This window comes from Octopus bimaculoides, chromosome 19 (assembly GCF_001194135.2).
Source record: "Octopus bimaculoides isolate UCB-OBI-ISO-001 chromosome 19, ASM119413v2, whole genome shotgun sequence".
Lineage (NCBI taxonomy): Eukaryota > Metazoa > Mollusca > Cephalopoda > Octopoda > Octopodidae > Octopus > Octopus bimaculoides.
The window spans coordinates 53,808,082-53,824,218 of NC_068999.1; the positions used below are offsets into that span (position 1 = coordinate 53,808,082).

The 16,137-nt window shown below is 38.3% G+C and overlaps 1 protein-coding gene across 1 annotated transcript in view; it reads left to right on the forward strand.

Annotated features, from left to right (window-relative positions):
• Positions 1 to 1,764: 1,764 nt before the first annotated feature.
• Positions 1,765 to 16,137, forward strand: part of LOC106875399 (sodium leak channel NALCN) — a 76,044-nt gene continuing 61,671 nt past the window's right edge. Inside the window, exons 1-6 of the mRNA XM_014923510.2 lie at positions 1,765 to 1,954; positions 9,303 to 9,801; positions 11,037 to 11,120; positions 13,491 to 13,630; positions 14,627 to 14,755; positions 15,357 to 15,502. Coding sequence (XP_014778996.1) covers positions 9,511 to 9,801; positions 11,037 to 11,120; positions 13,491 to 13,630; positions 14,627 to 14,755; positions 15,357 to 15,502 — 790 coding nt within the window. The 5' untranslated portion in view covers positions 1,765 to 1,954; positions 9,303 to 9,510. The remainder of the gene's footprint in view (positions 1,955 to 9,302; positions 9,802 to 11,036; positions 11,121 to 13,490; positions 13,631 to 14,626; positions 14,756 to 15,356; positions 15,503 to 16,137) is intronic.

A 16,137-nucleotide genomic window follows, 5' to 3' on the forward strand; every position in this document is an offset into this window, starting at 1 on the left:
GTGCGGGTGGCACATAAAAGACACCATTTCGAGCGTGGCCGTTTTCGTGCGGGTGACACGTAAAAGCACCCACTACACTCTCTGAGTGGTTGGCGTTAGGAAGGGCATCCAGCTGTAGAAACTCTGCCAAATCAGACTGGAGCCTGGTGTTGCCATCCGGTTTCACCAGTCCTCAGTCAAATCGTCCAACCCATGCTAGCATGGAAAGCGGACGTTAAACGATGATGATGATGATGATGATAAAAAACGATAAATGTTGCCCTTTCAAAGCCTAGCCAGGTTCATAGGCCCGGTTTCCCGGTTTCTATGGCACATGTGTTCCCCCCAGCTGGACAGGACGCCACTCCATTGCAGCGTTACTCAAGAAACAGGAAGAAACAGTGCATAAAATGTGATCTGTAAAACGAAGCTTGAAGTTAGATTTCTTCTCAGAGGACAAGGAGCAAATATTTAAAAAAATAAAACAATAAAACCTTGTTTGCCAAAAATGTTGGATTTGCATCCCCTAAGCAAATTTTGATCCCAGCCCAGTGTCCTTGACCCATCCTATTTCCTCCACCTTCATTCTTCCAAGCTGATTTTCATCATTAACCACAACTCTATTTGTGTTCGCCATTCACTGATTCCCTTTTATTCCCACCTCTATCCATCTGCCCTTCTCCTTTCACACTCTTATTATCCTACCTACCCATTCTCCCTGTCCAATCCTGTGGATTATTTCTCTAAAGTTCGTCTTTCTGTAACTCAAGAGTATGCCCTGACATCTCGGCATCATCTTCTCTCCTCTTCCAACTGGAGTGGCTATGTACATCTCTACTGCAAAATACCTGTTTCTAGCCCCCTATCATACTTTAGTCACTCATCACGTGCTATAAGGCCACCTCCCTCAATACTACACCCACTCAGCTGAGGGATCTTGTCTTGCGAGTTATTTGGTGACCCCACTTATGTTGGTGCCATGTAAGAAACACCCAGTTATCTGTGAAGTGGTTAGCACTAGGAAGGGTATCCAGCTGTAGAAGCCGTGCCAAAGCAGACATGGGAGATTAGCACAGTCCTCTGGCTTGTTGGTACTTCTCAGCAATCCAACCCATGCCAGCATGGAAAATGGACGTTAAACGACGACGATGACCACACCCACAAAGCTGTTTATTCATCTATCTTACATTACATTTTGGTGTATGGTTGTGTGATAGTCTGTATGTGTGGGATATGTGCTTACGTACGACCATACGTAATCGTATAATATAATTTGTCTTTGTATACATTTACATAACCATAGATATGCATGTGTACATGTTTATGTGTGTGTGTGTGTGTGTGTGTGTTCTTAAAAAGTCATTCATCTTCTCAAAGTTGAATATTGATATATTCTATCGATCATTAAGGAAAATGAACCAACAAACTATGTTAACTTTCAGCTATGCTTCAGGAAGTCTATTTATGGTCTGAAACGATAAACTTCACGTCAAGGTGTGTGTTTCAGAAATTGAAATTTTAAAAAATAGGTCAAATACCGCTCTCTCTCTCTCTCTCTCTCTCTCTCAAAAGAAGAAACAAAATATATATATATATATTAATTTACACAGCATAACTGAATATAAAAAAACAACTTATGTTTTATAATGACTTTGATATACACGTGCAATTATTTTATAATTGTGTTACGATAATTCTGTTATGACAGAGCAGACGAAAAAAATATTTGGTGTGGACATGAAAATGCTTACTTCCTCTGCTAAATGTTGTTGATAGCATCCGGGTTACTGGCGGAAACTAGGCAAGCAGACGACTTCCTGTTCCGCCATCGGGATGCGATTTATAAGTACGTTTGATTCATTTTTAAACAAATTTCTCTCGTCTTTCTTCACAACCAAATATTCCTTTCATATGTTAACACAGCCACTTTACCTGCCCAGACAAGCCTGAGGACGTTCGTACCTTGATTTACAAGGTGAGACTGCCGACATTTTCTTTGCTCATATCTTATACAACCTTCTTTTTTCTTGTCCCACCTCACCTGTCCCTCCCTCTCTTTCTCTCTGTATATATATATATGTGTGTATATATATATATATATATATATATATAATGCTACACACACGTTTCTCTTGTCTTTCTCCTTCCTTTTAATCTGTCAGCCTCCTTTCGTCTCTTGTCATTGTTTTATTCCCTCCTCTACCCCGTCTTCTTCCTCCCTTTCCACTCCATATCTCTGTTTCTCTCGTAATCTTTCTTTCCCTTCTCTTCTTACTTACTCCTTCTCTTCTCTTTCTCCATCTCTCTCCACCTCACTCCTTTCCTTACCTACACCTCTCCATCCTCTTTCCATCTACCTTCCTTCCTTCCTTTCTCTCATTCTCTCCGTATCTTTTTTAGTCTTTCTCTTCGCCATCTTCTCTCGTGTCCCCACCCCCTTTCTCCGTCCGCGCACCTCTCTCTCTCTATCTTTGTTCCTTCATCACTTCTCCCCTCCTCTCTCTCTCTCTCTATCCAAAAGTCTCAATCACAGCCTTTCCAATGGCCTGACTTGGTACCTGGTACAGCTTTTATTCTCTGTCTTTGTATTATTATTATTAGGTAAGAATACTAAACTGTCGTCATTGATGGACTGGAGGATCTTCCAACTGTTGCTATTCCCCGTTCTAACTGTTGCTGTTTCTCTTTTGTTGTTGTTATTGTTATTTAACTCCGGGTCAGCCCTGGTGAAGCAGTTCTATGAACAAAGACATTCCCGCCCTGACCATCTCATCTTTTTGTGTAACTACATTGTCCAATGTGTCCTTTTTCTCTTCTAGACGATGAAGCGATTCGGGAAGATTTGGCTGTTATTTCTAGCAAATTGTGCCACCATATAGGGGCTCCTTCGTTGGTTGTTGTTACTGTCAGTCTTGTTCACAATCATCACTTTATTCCAACTTCTTTTTTATAATTTCATAGTTCTTTTCTCACCTTGTTGAGCCCCAGTTCAGCCCCGAATAAGCAGTAACCCTACGATCAGAGCCAATTCTACCGTTGACCATGTCTTTTCCTATGATTCGTATATCTAGAATTTTAACACGATAGCAGAGTGAGTTGGGGAGGGTTCTGCTATTATTTCTAGCAGATCACTATTATTATTGTTCCTATTTACCTTGTCTAAACCCTTCCCCATCCTAACTCCGTTGTCACTTTCCACCGTCTTAATTACTGAATTCCAGGTAAACTCTGATCAAACAGGCTTATGATCAAAGACTTTCCAACTATGACCATCCCATATTTTATTGAGTCAAACATAGTATATCGCAGAACTATATCGTCTAATTCCTTCTTTCCATTTCTAAAGACATTAAAGTGATTTGAAAGAGATTTTGGCTGCTGTTTCTCGCTGATCGACCGACTACGTAGAAACTCCATCGAACACGAAGAGACGTTTCCTCTTGGTATAATATTACAGTTTCTTAAAACCCTCCTTCTTCTTCCTCACCCGCAAAAACTTCACCTTCAAAACCAATTCCACGTTCGTTCCTACTGTTTGTCTCTTTTACTCTCTTTTACGACCGCAGTAGTCTCTTGTAAACAGATTTATCCAAACATCACCTTTAATACTATTTATAACGACCTGAGGAGGCGAGGGTGCACTAGATTCCCCCAAATAACGACCCTACCACCTTAAGTAAGAAAGGTCACATTGGATTGTATAGTCCTACATATTTGTAAAAAGACGGAATGGTAACGACTAGAATGCCTTTGATCAGAGGTCTGGTCAATCAGGATTTACCTGGGGCTAAACAAGATCAACACGACTTGTGTACCTGTATGTGTGAATTTGTATATAGATCTCTTGATAAGTGTATATACATACAAATATACGTACACCGAACACGCACGCACATTAGTGTGTAGGGAAAGAGAAGGGTGGAGGGGCAGTGGTTGTCTTTATTTATTTCATTATTGTTCCTATGTTTCTCATTTTATCTCTTACATCAGAAGTAATTTCTTTCTTTCGTTGTTGGTTCAATATCTCAGGTTTGTAGGAAGGAGGTAGGGAATTGAGATTCTGTGACATTCATTCTGTTAGCCGTATAAAATGGCTCCAACCGAGAATAATAATAATGGTTTCAAATTATGGCACAATGCCAGCAATTACGGGGGAAGGAGTAAGTCGATTACATCGACTCCAGTGCTCAACTGGTACTTATCTTATCGACCCCGAAAGGATGAAAGGTAAAGTCGACCTCGGCGGAATTTGAGCTCAGAACGTAAAGACGGACGAAATGCCGCTAATAATAATAATAATAATAATAATAATAATAATAATAATGTTTATAATTTTGACACAATAATAGTTTAGGCACAAAACCAACAATTTTGAAGTGTGGGGTTAGTCGATGCTATCGACCCAGTCTTTGACTACTACTTTATTTTATCGATCCGAAAGGACACAGTTGACATCGGCAAGATTTGAAAGCACCAAAGTCAACTTCGCCTTTCATCCTTTCGGGGGTCGATAAATTAATAATAATAATAATAATAATAATAATAATAATAATAATAGTAACAATAGTGGTAATAATCCTAATGATTTCTTAAGCACAAGGCCAGTGATTTCGAGAGGATGGGTGTTAGCCGATACCGCCGACTCCAGTACTTCACTGGTACTTGGGTCGATACAATCGACTGGTGCCCCTCCTCCACCTCGAAACTGGCCTCATGCCTAACTAAATTAGAAATCATTATCTTTATGAATAGGTGTATCTGCGTTTGATGGTTTCTTCCTCTATTTTTAATATTGATTTCTTCGATGGATATCGTATTTGGACATAAGATTTATAGGGAAATAGAACGAAGTGGGGGAAGGGGTTAACTGGAAGGTGTGACGTTCAGACAATCTCGAAGAAGGGCAAAAGTTGAATCGGATAGCGATTACGGTTTTATTGAGAACTTTACCGTCTCATTTCTACTTTCGCACACGTAGATGATAAATAAATTGCTTTTTCACATCAGTAATCACAGCCAAAATCTGTCGGGAAGTGGGAACGTGGATTAATGATCTTTATGCCTTTTCCAAGGTCGTTAGTGACGTAATTGAAAATTGTTCCAACTTAGAATCGAAACCAGAGCCTTGTTCCTTAATCACCCAGAATTTACGACTGCATCATAGCTCTTATTAAGTCTCTATCTTTGCGTGTATGTAAAATGATGATGTTATAATCGAGTAACACTATCTCAATATATTATTGATATTTATTTTATCGATACCAGGGGCCAACTTTGGCACGATTTAAACTCAGAACGGTACTTGCATCACATCAAACTAAATACAATGAAGTATCTAGGTTAGTGCTGATGGGTTTCTATCTCATGCCACGAGAAAAAAGAAAATCATCGTCGTCATCAACCTTATCAACCCACTCGTTAATATGTTGTGGCCGCTCTCTTTCTGCTACAACGGGTTCTGCTTCGCACCCTCAATATCCACCTGCCTTTCTTTAACTCGTCATTTCTAGCATAGACATTGTGTTACACTTCGCTTAACAAACCACCCTACCCTTCCTAAACCCTTTTGAAACTCAGTGCCTTACCTCCCATCTGTGCATCGTTAAACTGTGGAAGTTAAAACCTCATATTGACTTATTTGTCCTCTCTTCACCGCCCCCCCCCCAGTTTGCTCCTGGCCGGAAATGGTCTCAGGTACATATCCCCTCTTCCTTAATGTATAAAAAGATCCCTCGGTCAATACCATCACCCACTCGTCGTTTGTATAGACCTCTCTTATGTAATTGTGTCGATAGATAAGCCGAAATCTTCTTTTATTGTTACGATTATTTTAGACCGGGAGATTCCAGGACTGCGTCCACTGTAGTTTTCCTTTCTTTAAGACGATAGTATATGATATGAGAAAGACCTAGCTGCTATTTCAAGCAGTTCTCGTGATCACACCGAGAGTCCTTCATTGATTCTGGGAAAACGAATAGTGTGAGGTGGTTCCAGCGTTTCCCATCTAAGTGAAGTTAATTGGCTTAAACTAGCAACTGAAACCGCGCACCGGCTCGGCTCGGCTCGGCTCGGCTTAAACATTGCCTATTGTTCCACGTTGCTCTTTACACTATTAAGAAAATGTTTACTACGATGAAAGTAAACAAGATGAGGTGGGCTCCATCTCTGATGCAAAATGTACAATAAACGAAACTTTGTTACGTTATTTAATCTTTGATTATTTTCTTTCAAGGACGCGCGCGCACACAGGCACACTTACGTACACGCACGCATGTTCTCTCTCTCTCTCTCTCTCTCTCTCTCTATATATATATATATATATATATATATCATATAGTCTGCAAAATGTTACATAGTACTCATTAGTGTTCTATTAAACCACACTTATGTACATATATACGCACTCTCCAGCACTTAACCAATTTATTTACGTATAGATTATTATATTATTCCTTTGTAAAACAGCTTCCACTATCACTCTTTTTATAGTGTAATATATATTTAGGGGAATTTTTTTTTCTTTTCTTTTCTAGAATCATAATTTTCATTCTTTGAAAAATTAGAATATTTTTTAAAAAAATGAAGTGGGAGAAAAATTCCCCTTTTCCTTTCCCATGAAATAGAGGACTTCGAGGGATGGCTGTTCCAATCTCGCCTATGTGTGTGTGTGTGTGTGTGTGTGAATGCGCGCACACGCACAAAATCTGAGTCTGTTTCCTACAAGCTATGTTACCATAGCAGCCTAGGCATACGTGCAGGTTTGACAGTTTGTTTGTTTTGTTTTTTTTTTTGACACTTGTTGACATGCCTGTATGTATGCACATGTGTTTATGTGTTTTAATACGATTGCCATTATTAATATATGGTATCAAAACAATTCCCTCTTGTGTTTCTGCACTTAACCTATCTATTTAGCGGCTCAGAAGACGCTGTCTTTGGCCCCACTCTTAATATCCGTAACTCGCTACCTGTACGTTTGCCTAGCTATCTTGCTGACCGTCTATGTTCATCTCTGTAGGTAGCCAGCTACGTGTCTCTCCATGTGTCTGGTTTTGTTTGCTTATCGGGCTGTCTGTTAGTCTGTCTCTATCTCTGCTGGTCTATCTGTGCCTGGTTATCTATTTATCTCCGACCATTTGAATCTCTGTCTATGTCTTACATGTCGGTTTGTCTGTCTATCTAGTTAACCATTTATTTATCTCAGTCTAATCTGCTCATGTTATCAATTAGTCTGTCAGCCTATCTTCTTTCTTCATCCTTCTTACATCCGTCACTTCCATTTACTTCTCTCCATCTTCTTAATCTCTCAGTATATACTCCATACTCCATACTGTCCATCCAGCCTCTGCTAAACTTTTCCATTCAAGCTCCAAATATTTATCGCTGTCATCTCTAATTTCCTGTTTACCCTACTTAGCTCTGTTAATCTAGCTTCTTTCTTCTTTCCTATTATTGCTCTGTTACTTAATGTCTTTAAGACGATTTCTTAGACTCAACATTAAATTCCAACGTAATTAGATTCTTTCATTCTACTCTTTTCTTCTACTTCTAATCATCATCATCATCACAATCACCGCACTTTTCATCATCATCATCATCAATAGTATTTGCAGCAGCACCTTCATTTTCATATTCTGCCAAGTTTTCATATACAGTACAAGACATTCATCTTTTTGTGCAGACTAACTCTTGAGCCACTACTGCTGAAACTAGTATTGTTGAGAGGCATTCTATTTGAACAAGAACATGGAAGAGCCATGCTGATATCTGTGGATGACATCATCATATTAGTCATAATAGTGGTGTATTCCTCAGAGATAAAAGTGGTGAGATAGGAATATGAGGCAATGACAAGAGGAGAAATTAACCCAAATAAGTCAATGGGTTTGCAAGTTCATGCAAGTTCTGGAGAATCAAGTTCATGCTGCCAGCCATCATCATGGATGTTGGACTAACAGGCAGATTAAGTTGCTTGGACACTTGTTTGGAGGTCCAAACTAGCCTGACAGAAACTGAGGCAAGGTTATGAGTAAAGTGGCCCGCTTTGCACATAAGAGAAGCATCTCTAGATTAGAGCATTTGTTCTTTCACTTGTGGAGGAGATGCATTCCACTGGTAACATGGTCCATCTGCTGCCAATATCTGTGTAGAGGGCTTGGCATCCTGTGGTCGTTGATGCACAGACATGCTGAAGATTCAGCATCTGCAGAGGTTTCTAAATGGTCAGCAAATATGGTGACTTTTTGTCAAGCATGTGTGAAATTAAAAATATAAAATGACAATTTACCCATTGCACCTTATATATTGGCGTTAGGAAGGGCATCCAGCTGTAGAAACTCTGCCAAATTTAGATTGGAGCCTGGTGTTGCCATCTGGTTTCACCAGTCCTCAGTCAAATCGTCCAACCCATGCTAGCATGGAAAGCAGACGTTAAACGATGATGATGATGATGATGATGATATTTATATTGCTTTTAAATTTTGGCACAAGGCCAGCAACTTCAGGAGAGCAGGTAAGTACCAGTTAAACACCGGGGTCGATGTAAACTACCCCAGTATTTAACTGGAACTTATTTTATTGACCCTGAAAAAATGAAAGGCAAAGTCAACCTCAGCAAAATTTGAACTCAGAATGGGAAGATGGATGAAATGCTGCTAAACATTTCACCCAGCATACTAACAATTTTGCCAGCCTGCTACTTTGTTATATATGCATCATCATCATCATCTCATCCTTTAACAGCCGTTTTCCATGCTAACATAGTTTGGATGGTTTGACCAGAACTGGCAAGCAGGAGAGCTGCACCAGGTTCTAGTCTGATTTGACTTGGTTCTATAGCTGGATGCCCTTCCTAATGCCAACCACTTTACAGTGTGTGCTGGCACAGATGCTATTATTTGGCATCAGCATGGGTGCTTTTTATGTGGTACTGTCACAGGGCTCTTGCAAGCCAATCCTCTTCAGCAGGGGATGTGGCATTAATGCTTCTGCTGTGAAGGATGGATCTTCTTGAGTACAGCAAAGCGCCAGATATCTTGGTACTTTGTCATCTCAGATGCCAGATTTCTCAGTTGTTTGTCATATATATATATATTCTAAACAGTCTCCATGTATAAAATTTACTTACCAGCCTCGAGCTATAGCAAAAGACACCATACAAGATGCTCAAGATGCCACACAATAGGATTGTATCCAAAACCATGTAGATGTTGTTTTAAAACCTGCATTGCTTAAAAATGCATTCAATTATATTAATTAATATTTTCCACATTTCAAATTAATTAACTGCTTAAATTTATGTTTTCTATATCTTTCCTTTTCAGATGTGGTGGAAAATTTTCATTAATATCTTCAATATTATTGTTTCCATTACTCAACTAAGATGAAGATGTCAAGGCAAAACTTCACTGTGAGAATTCCTGCGAGGAATCAGTTTGATTTCTCTTTGATAACATTCTATTTAATCAACTCTTTACTCTAGTTGTGACGTTCTTCCACACACACACCCCTCTGTGTAGGCTCTAGCTAGTCATGCTTGTAAACAGAAAGACAAGTTTCCGAGAAAACATGGCACTATCTGATTACGGACCAGACGAAAATGTCAATGATACCACAGATATCGACTGGGTGAAAAAAGCTTGGGTTCGACGAATGTTTCGTGTTTGTGCCCTAATTAGTATGATATCTGTTAGTATGAACACACCTAAGACATTTGAATATCAACCAAAATTAAAATATGTCACCTTCATCACAGATTTACTTATTACATTTCTGTTTACAACAGAGATGATAGCTGAAATGCATATACGAGGCATTGTCAAGGTAAGACTATTTTTTAAAATACTTGTTGTCATCTATGTTAATCATCATCATATCATTGTCATTGTTTTAATTTCCAGTTTTCTCTACTTGCATAAGTCACACAAAATTTATTGAGGTCTGTTTTGCATAGTCAAATGCTTTTCCTCTAACCAACACTCACCTGTTTTGCCAAGCAAGATGATATTTCCCCTAGTCCTTTGAAAATGATCAACACAATGGTCGAACATATATGTATACTCTTTTACTTGTTTCCGTCATTTGACTGGTCACTCTTCCCCTGCACAGTTTCTACAGTTGTCACTTACTCTCTCCTCTTCCCTTCTTCTAATCCCTTAACACTTAATCATTATATTCACCCTCTGGCTATTCCCAATCTCTTACCATCTCTTGCTCTTCATACATTCTTGCAACTGATACCCCTCTCACACTATCTGTTCTCCTGTCTCCACTCACCTTTTACATTGTATCTTGGGGATCCTTCCTGATACCTCATCACCACTTTCCATCTCCATCCTGGTTACTCCCACTCTTGCTTCTATTATGTGAGTAGTCATGCAGCTCGTCTACAGTAAGAAACCTGTCCCGTTCTGGCCCTTCTCTCACACTTTAACCCCCTCATCCCATCACACAGAACCACCTCTCTCTCTACTGCAGCCCCACTCATTCAAAGGGGATCTTTGTCTTGACAAATGCATAGCAACCTCACTATTGCTGGTGCCCCCAAAAAGGCACCCAGTTTGTGTTGTAAAGTAGCTGGCGCCAGGAAGAATACCCAGCTGGAGAAACCAGGTGAAAGCAGACGTTGGAGCCGGGCAAATCCTGTCGAACCATTTGGCCCATGCCAGCATGGAACAAGCATGACACTAAATGATGATAGCAGTGATGAAAGGAAAAGAGATTTTAATGGTTTTTCCCTGTTTTTACTTCTAAAACTTTCCATGTTTATTTTATCCATCTCATTGATACTCTCTCCTCTCATAACTCATAAATGTATTTTTCTGGGGTGTTTTTGGCATATTTTGAAGAGATAGTAGTAGAAAATTCAAACTTTGTGTCTTGAAACATTTCTAAAATCATTACTAATGCTATTTTCATTAGCATTGCACAATTATTTCATTCATTTTGTTGTTTTTTTATTGGTTGTTTTTTGAACTTTTTTTTAATAATAATTTAATTGATATTGTTAAAAATATTGTCTTTTGAGTTGAAGTTATATTCTTTTTTCTTCATTTTAGGGAGAAGTTCCTTATTTAAAAGACCGGTGGTGCCAGTTTGATGGTTTTATGGTTCTTTGTCTTTGGTTATCAGTTATGTTACAGGTAATTTTACAACTTTTCTTTGAATCCCCATCAAGAACATAAATGTATTAACATTACAATATTTCAGTCTTCTGTTACAAGCTATAACATAATGTTGGTCATGTGATCTGCATTTAAGTTCTTACTTAACCAAATCTCTCTCTGTGTTTTGATTCTCAATTAGTTCTACTTGACTAATTCCATACATATCAAAGGTTTATTTGTTAGAAAGAATTATTAGTAAAGTAACATAATAATTATTATTTGTATTGCTCTTTGTTTTAGAGTATTACTTTTGGCCAGCTCGCTTAGTCAGCAGGGTGGCTTCATTTGAAGGTTAAAACAATACAAATTGCATTGTGACCAGTGATGTGTAACAGCACCTGATAGTCTAGTCAGTCATGTGATTACTGTTAGTATATTCACCTATTACAAGAATTAAAGATTGGACAACTAGGTAGACAAACATTAGGTTGAAATCCACTGCATGTATTTTGACCTTGTTTTGGCAGAGAAGAATTAATCATCTAGCTGTCAGGAATAGGCACCAAATCAACTGAGAATGCAGCAGGCAAGAGACCAGCATTGTATAGAGAGAGAGAGAGATCACGCTTGTCTAGCTAATATTGTTAAACAGTAGCTAAATGGGAAGCCTTTCAGTCTTCTGGGGTTTATTAAGCATCTAAAACATTTTTTTGCAAATGTATGATTTAATCATCATCAGATTTACTTTTTCTATGTTTCCATGGGCTGGATGAAGCAGTTTTCTACAACCAGATATCCATCTTGTTGCCAAACTTTAATTGTTTTGAAATATAGTCACTTATTCCACTACTTTTCACATGTTGAACCACAAAGTTGTGGAACATAGACAAACATCACCGCTGCTCGAGCAGAGTCAGTTGCAAAGGTATGCTGAGACACACGCACACTCACACACAGATGGGCTTTCACACAGTTTTCATCCACCAAATTTTACTCACAAGTAGTATAGGATCTAACCTAAAACATAGAGTTATGAAGTTATATATTACCATAGGCTTGTCTTGAACCCATAAGCTATACTCAGGTGTTTTATAGCAGGAATATATTGGTTTTAATATGTGAACTATGATGAACTGAAGTCTGATCTGGGTTCATTGCTTGGATTCTAAGTTTGTGCTACTTGCACTGACAACAGTGAGGATTTTGGTGTAGACATAAATTCTTGATGAGATCTGTGAATCAAACTTATTGATTCTTGTTTCAATTCAAAGTTAGAATTACTGTAGTACCCAAGGACAAAAATTGTGTTACACAGTGTAATTATAGCACTTCAAGCTTATAACAGGAATAGAATAAGATGCTGACACATTCATGCCTTTGCCATAATTAGCAGTGATCATCATCATCATCATCATCATTGTTTAACGTCCACTTTCCATGCTAGCATGGGTTGGACGATTTGACTGAGATGGCTACACCAGGCTGCCAAATCAGATTGGAACCTGGTGTAGCCATCTGGTTCACCAGTCCTCAGTCAAATCGTCCAACCCATGCTAGCATGGAAAGCCGACTTTAAACGATGATGATGATGATGATGATGATCACTGCTAATTATGGCAAAGGCATGAATGTGTCAGCATCTTGTTCTATTCCTGTTATAAGCTTGAAGTGCTATAATTACACTGTGTAGCACAAATTTTGTCCTTGGGTAGCATCTGTTATTTCTTATTTTCTTACCCCTAGAAAGTATGAAAAATAGCTAATACTATCTTCAAACTGCTTTTGTTATGATATTTATTCAAACCCCAAAGAATCCCTCTTAACACATGGCTCCCCCACTACTCTTGCTCATGATGAAAGATGCACATATTGTCAGCCACTAAGGGACATGCTCATGTGGTTAAGGTAAAGTAACTGACAAACAAATCTGTGGTATTGAGCAGAATATTTGTTATAATGATATTTCTGCTGCAGCAATTCAGCACTGAATCAGTCTGAAATGTAATGGAAAATAGGTCAGTGTTAAAACATTGATGTCCAGGTCACAAAAGCAAAGTTTCAGGTGAGTAGAAGTGATTGCCTTTGGTTTCTAGATAGAAGCAAATAGGAAATAGCACTCACTGACCAAAGACCAAAAACAAATGATAAAAATTTTTGTTATACAGTGTTATCTATGAAATCAGTTACTTCATATGCGATGAGCAATGTAAATTAGAGGCAAGCTGTCTATTTGGTCAAGCCCTCAACAACTTTCTGGTTGCTGTTTCACTTAATGGAATTCACTAATGCCCCTAGGAAGATCATGAGCAATAAAATTCCCTTTAACCTTTTTCAAAAGTCTCCAGTTTCATATCTACCTGCCGGTGATGGGGCATATTTCTGATGTATATTTTCTTCCTTTTTCAGATATTTGAAATGCGAGAAATAAGTTCAGACTACGCTTTCTTGTCTCTATTAAGATGTCCTCGACCTCTCATCCTAGTTCGTGTGTTCAGAGTCTTCCTCAAATTTCAGTTACCCAAAACAAGAATTAACTCAATTTTTAAGTAAGTCTTATTTCTTTTCTCCTGCCTGTCTATCTGTTTTCTCTCTTTCTCTCACTGCATGTATGCATTCATTCATACACACACACAGACATATCATTATTTCAATGTCCACTTCCCCATGCAAGCATGAGTCAGACAGAATTTGTTGACGTAGAATTTCTACAGACAGATGTCCGTCCTATCCCCAACTCTCACCTGTTTCCGAAGAAGGTAATATTTCCCCATGACCAGACATGTCCTCGTGGAAGATTGGAAATGAAGGATTTTGCTTGTATGGCAGTAATACCCATTCGCAACTATCTTGTGTCGTCAAAACCAAAGAGGTCAGAAATCTAAAGAGGATTCTATATAAGTTAAATATAACTCTTGAGTAAATAGATTTATGTTTTAGTATTCGTTCTGGCTCTTTATGCTCTAAGTTCAAATTCTGCTTTATCTTTCATCCTCTCTGGTCAATAAAACAAAATACCAGCCAAGTACTGGAGTCAGTGTAATCAACTATCCATCACCTCCTCTCAGAATTGCTGGCCTTGTACCCAAATTAGAAACAATTGGGAGAGGTGAACTGACAGAATTGGTAAAGTTTTAAACAAAATGCCTTGTGGCATTCATTCTGGTGCTTTACATTCTGAGTTTAAGCCTCACTAATTTCAACTTCACCTTTCATCTTTACAAAGTTGATAAAATAAACTACCTGTCAGGTACTTGATCAATTTAATTGACTTGCACCTGGTAGGATCGATAGCACACTGGGAAAAATGCTTAGTAGCATTTTGTCCAACTTTATGTTCTGGGTTCAAATTCTGCCAAGGTCAGCTTTGCCTTTCATCCTTTCAAGGTTGATAAATTAAATACCAGTCGCGTACTGGGGTCAATGTAATTGACTTAACCCCCTCCCCCAAAATCTCAGGCTTTGTGCCTTTAGTAGAAAGGATTATTATTATTATTATTATTATTATTACTTATTGTTATATACTTTTTCTCATTCTTTTCCAGGCGTTCAGGTCAACAGATCTATAATGTGACTATGTTTTTCCTGTTCTTTATGTCTCTTTATGGGATACTTGGTGTTCAGTTCTTTGGAGAAATGAAACACCATTGTGTCATCAATGGAACTGATCCCAAGTAAGTAGTCTGCTCTTTTTGTTGCTGTTAACTTTCATAGCCAAAATAATTGTTGTTGTTGTTTAGACTCAGGCCAGTCCGTTACCAAACATGTTTGATTAGACCATCCCTTCTTTTACTCAGATGTATTATACAGGATGGGCCAAGAGTCATGCACCAAACATTTGATATTTTATTTATATTACATAACTATTATTATTATTTATTTTGTTCATCATGTACAAGTACATGCATATTCATGGTTAATTTACCTATTTCATTCAATTTTAACAAAATTGAAGCATGTCTTTGACAATTTCAGAGCATATTGAACTTGTATGTGTTTGACTTTCGACCCAGCCTATATTTAGGATTACATTATTTACATATGCTCCTCGTTTCTTAAAATGGTATGATGTTTGGGGGAGATTTTGCTGCTGTTTCTAGTAACCACTTAGAGGCTCTCTAAATGATGACGATTATACTCTTTTACTCTTTTACAGAAATTATTTCTGTAGATAAAGTTAATTCTCAGGAAAAATATTCTTATTAATAACTCATCTCGTACATTGAACTTATTAATTTTCTTTTCTTTCCTCCTTGCTCTAACTTTTAAATCTAGAAATGTGTCTTTGGAGTCATTTGCAATTCCTGATACGTTCTGTTCCCCTGATCGTGGATCAGGCTACCAATGTCCTTTAGGAATGGAGTGTATAGCTTTGCAGCTCAATCGCAAGCAAAGTGGTTTTGATGGCTTTGATATGTTTGGTGAGTTTTTATGTTGATAGATTTATTATGATTGTATGGCAGTGTGTATTACTGTTTGTAGTGTTTAGTGTGGGTGTGTTGCAATGCTTAGTAAAGCTGTGTTTATTGTGGTTGCGTTGTTTCATAAGGATTGTACTGTAATGTTTATTGTGGTTTTGTGGTCGTCTCACCGGGTCTTTTAAGTTGATTTTCTGTGGTTCCAATATCATTTTTTCCCCCCACAGAATATAGTTCTTTAAAAAATTTTTAAAACCTCACATTTCTTCATCCTGTGAAGATGTCCTTTAAGATATCAAACAAAAATTATAATCTATTCGACCTTCAGGACATAATCTCTCAGACTCAGAAATTCTGTGTTACCCACTACTTAAACCCACTGGATTCACATAGTTCTATTCTTCCCACCATTACTAACACTTATCAATTTTATTACCTTATACAAAATGTTTTGTTTTCTTCTGTAGTACTATATCCCTTTAGAACTCTCTCTCCTGCCCCTCTCCCCTCCCCTTTCTGCCCTTCTCACAACTCCCTCCCTCTCCTTTCCTGTTCCTCCCCCTCCTGTGCTCTTCCCTTCTCTCCCCCTCCCCCTTTCCCCTTTCTCTCTTCCTCCTTTTCACCACCTCTCCCCTCTT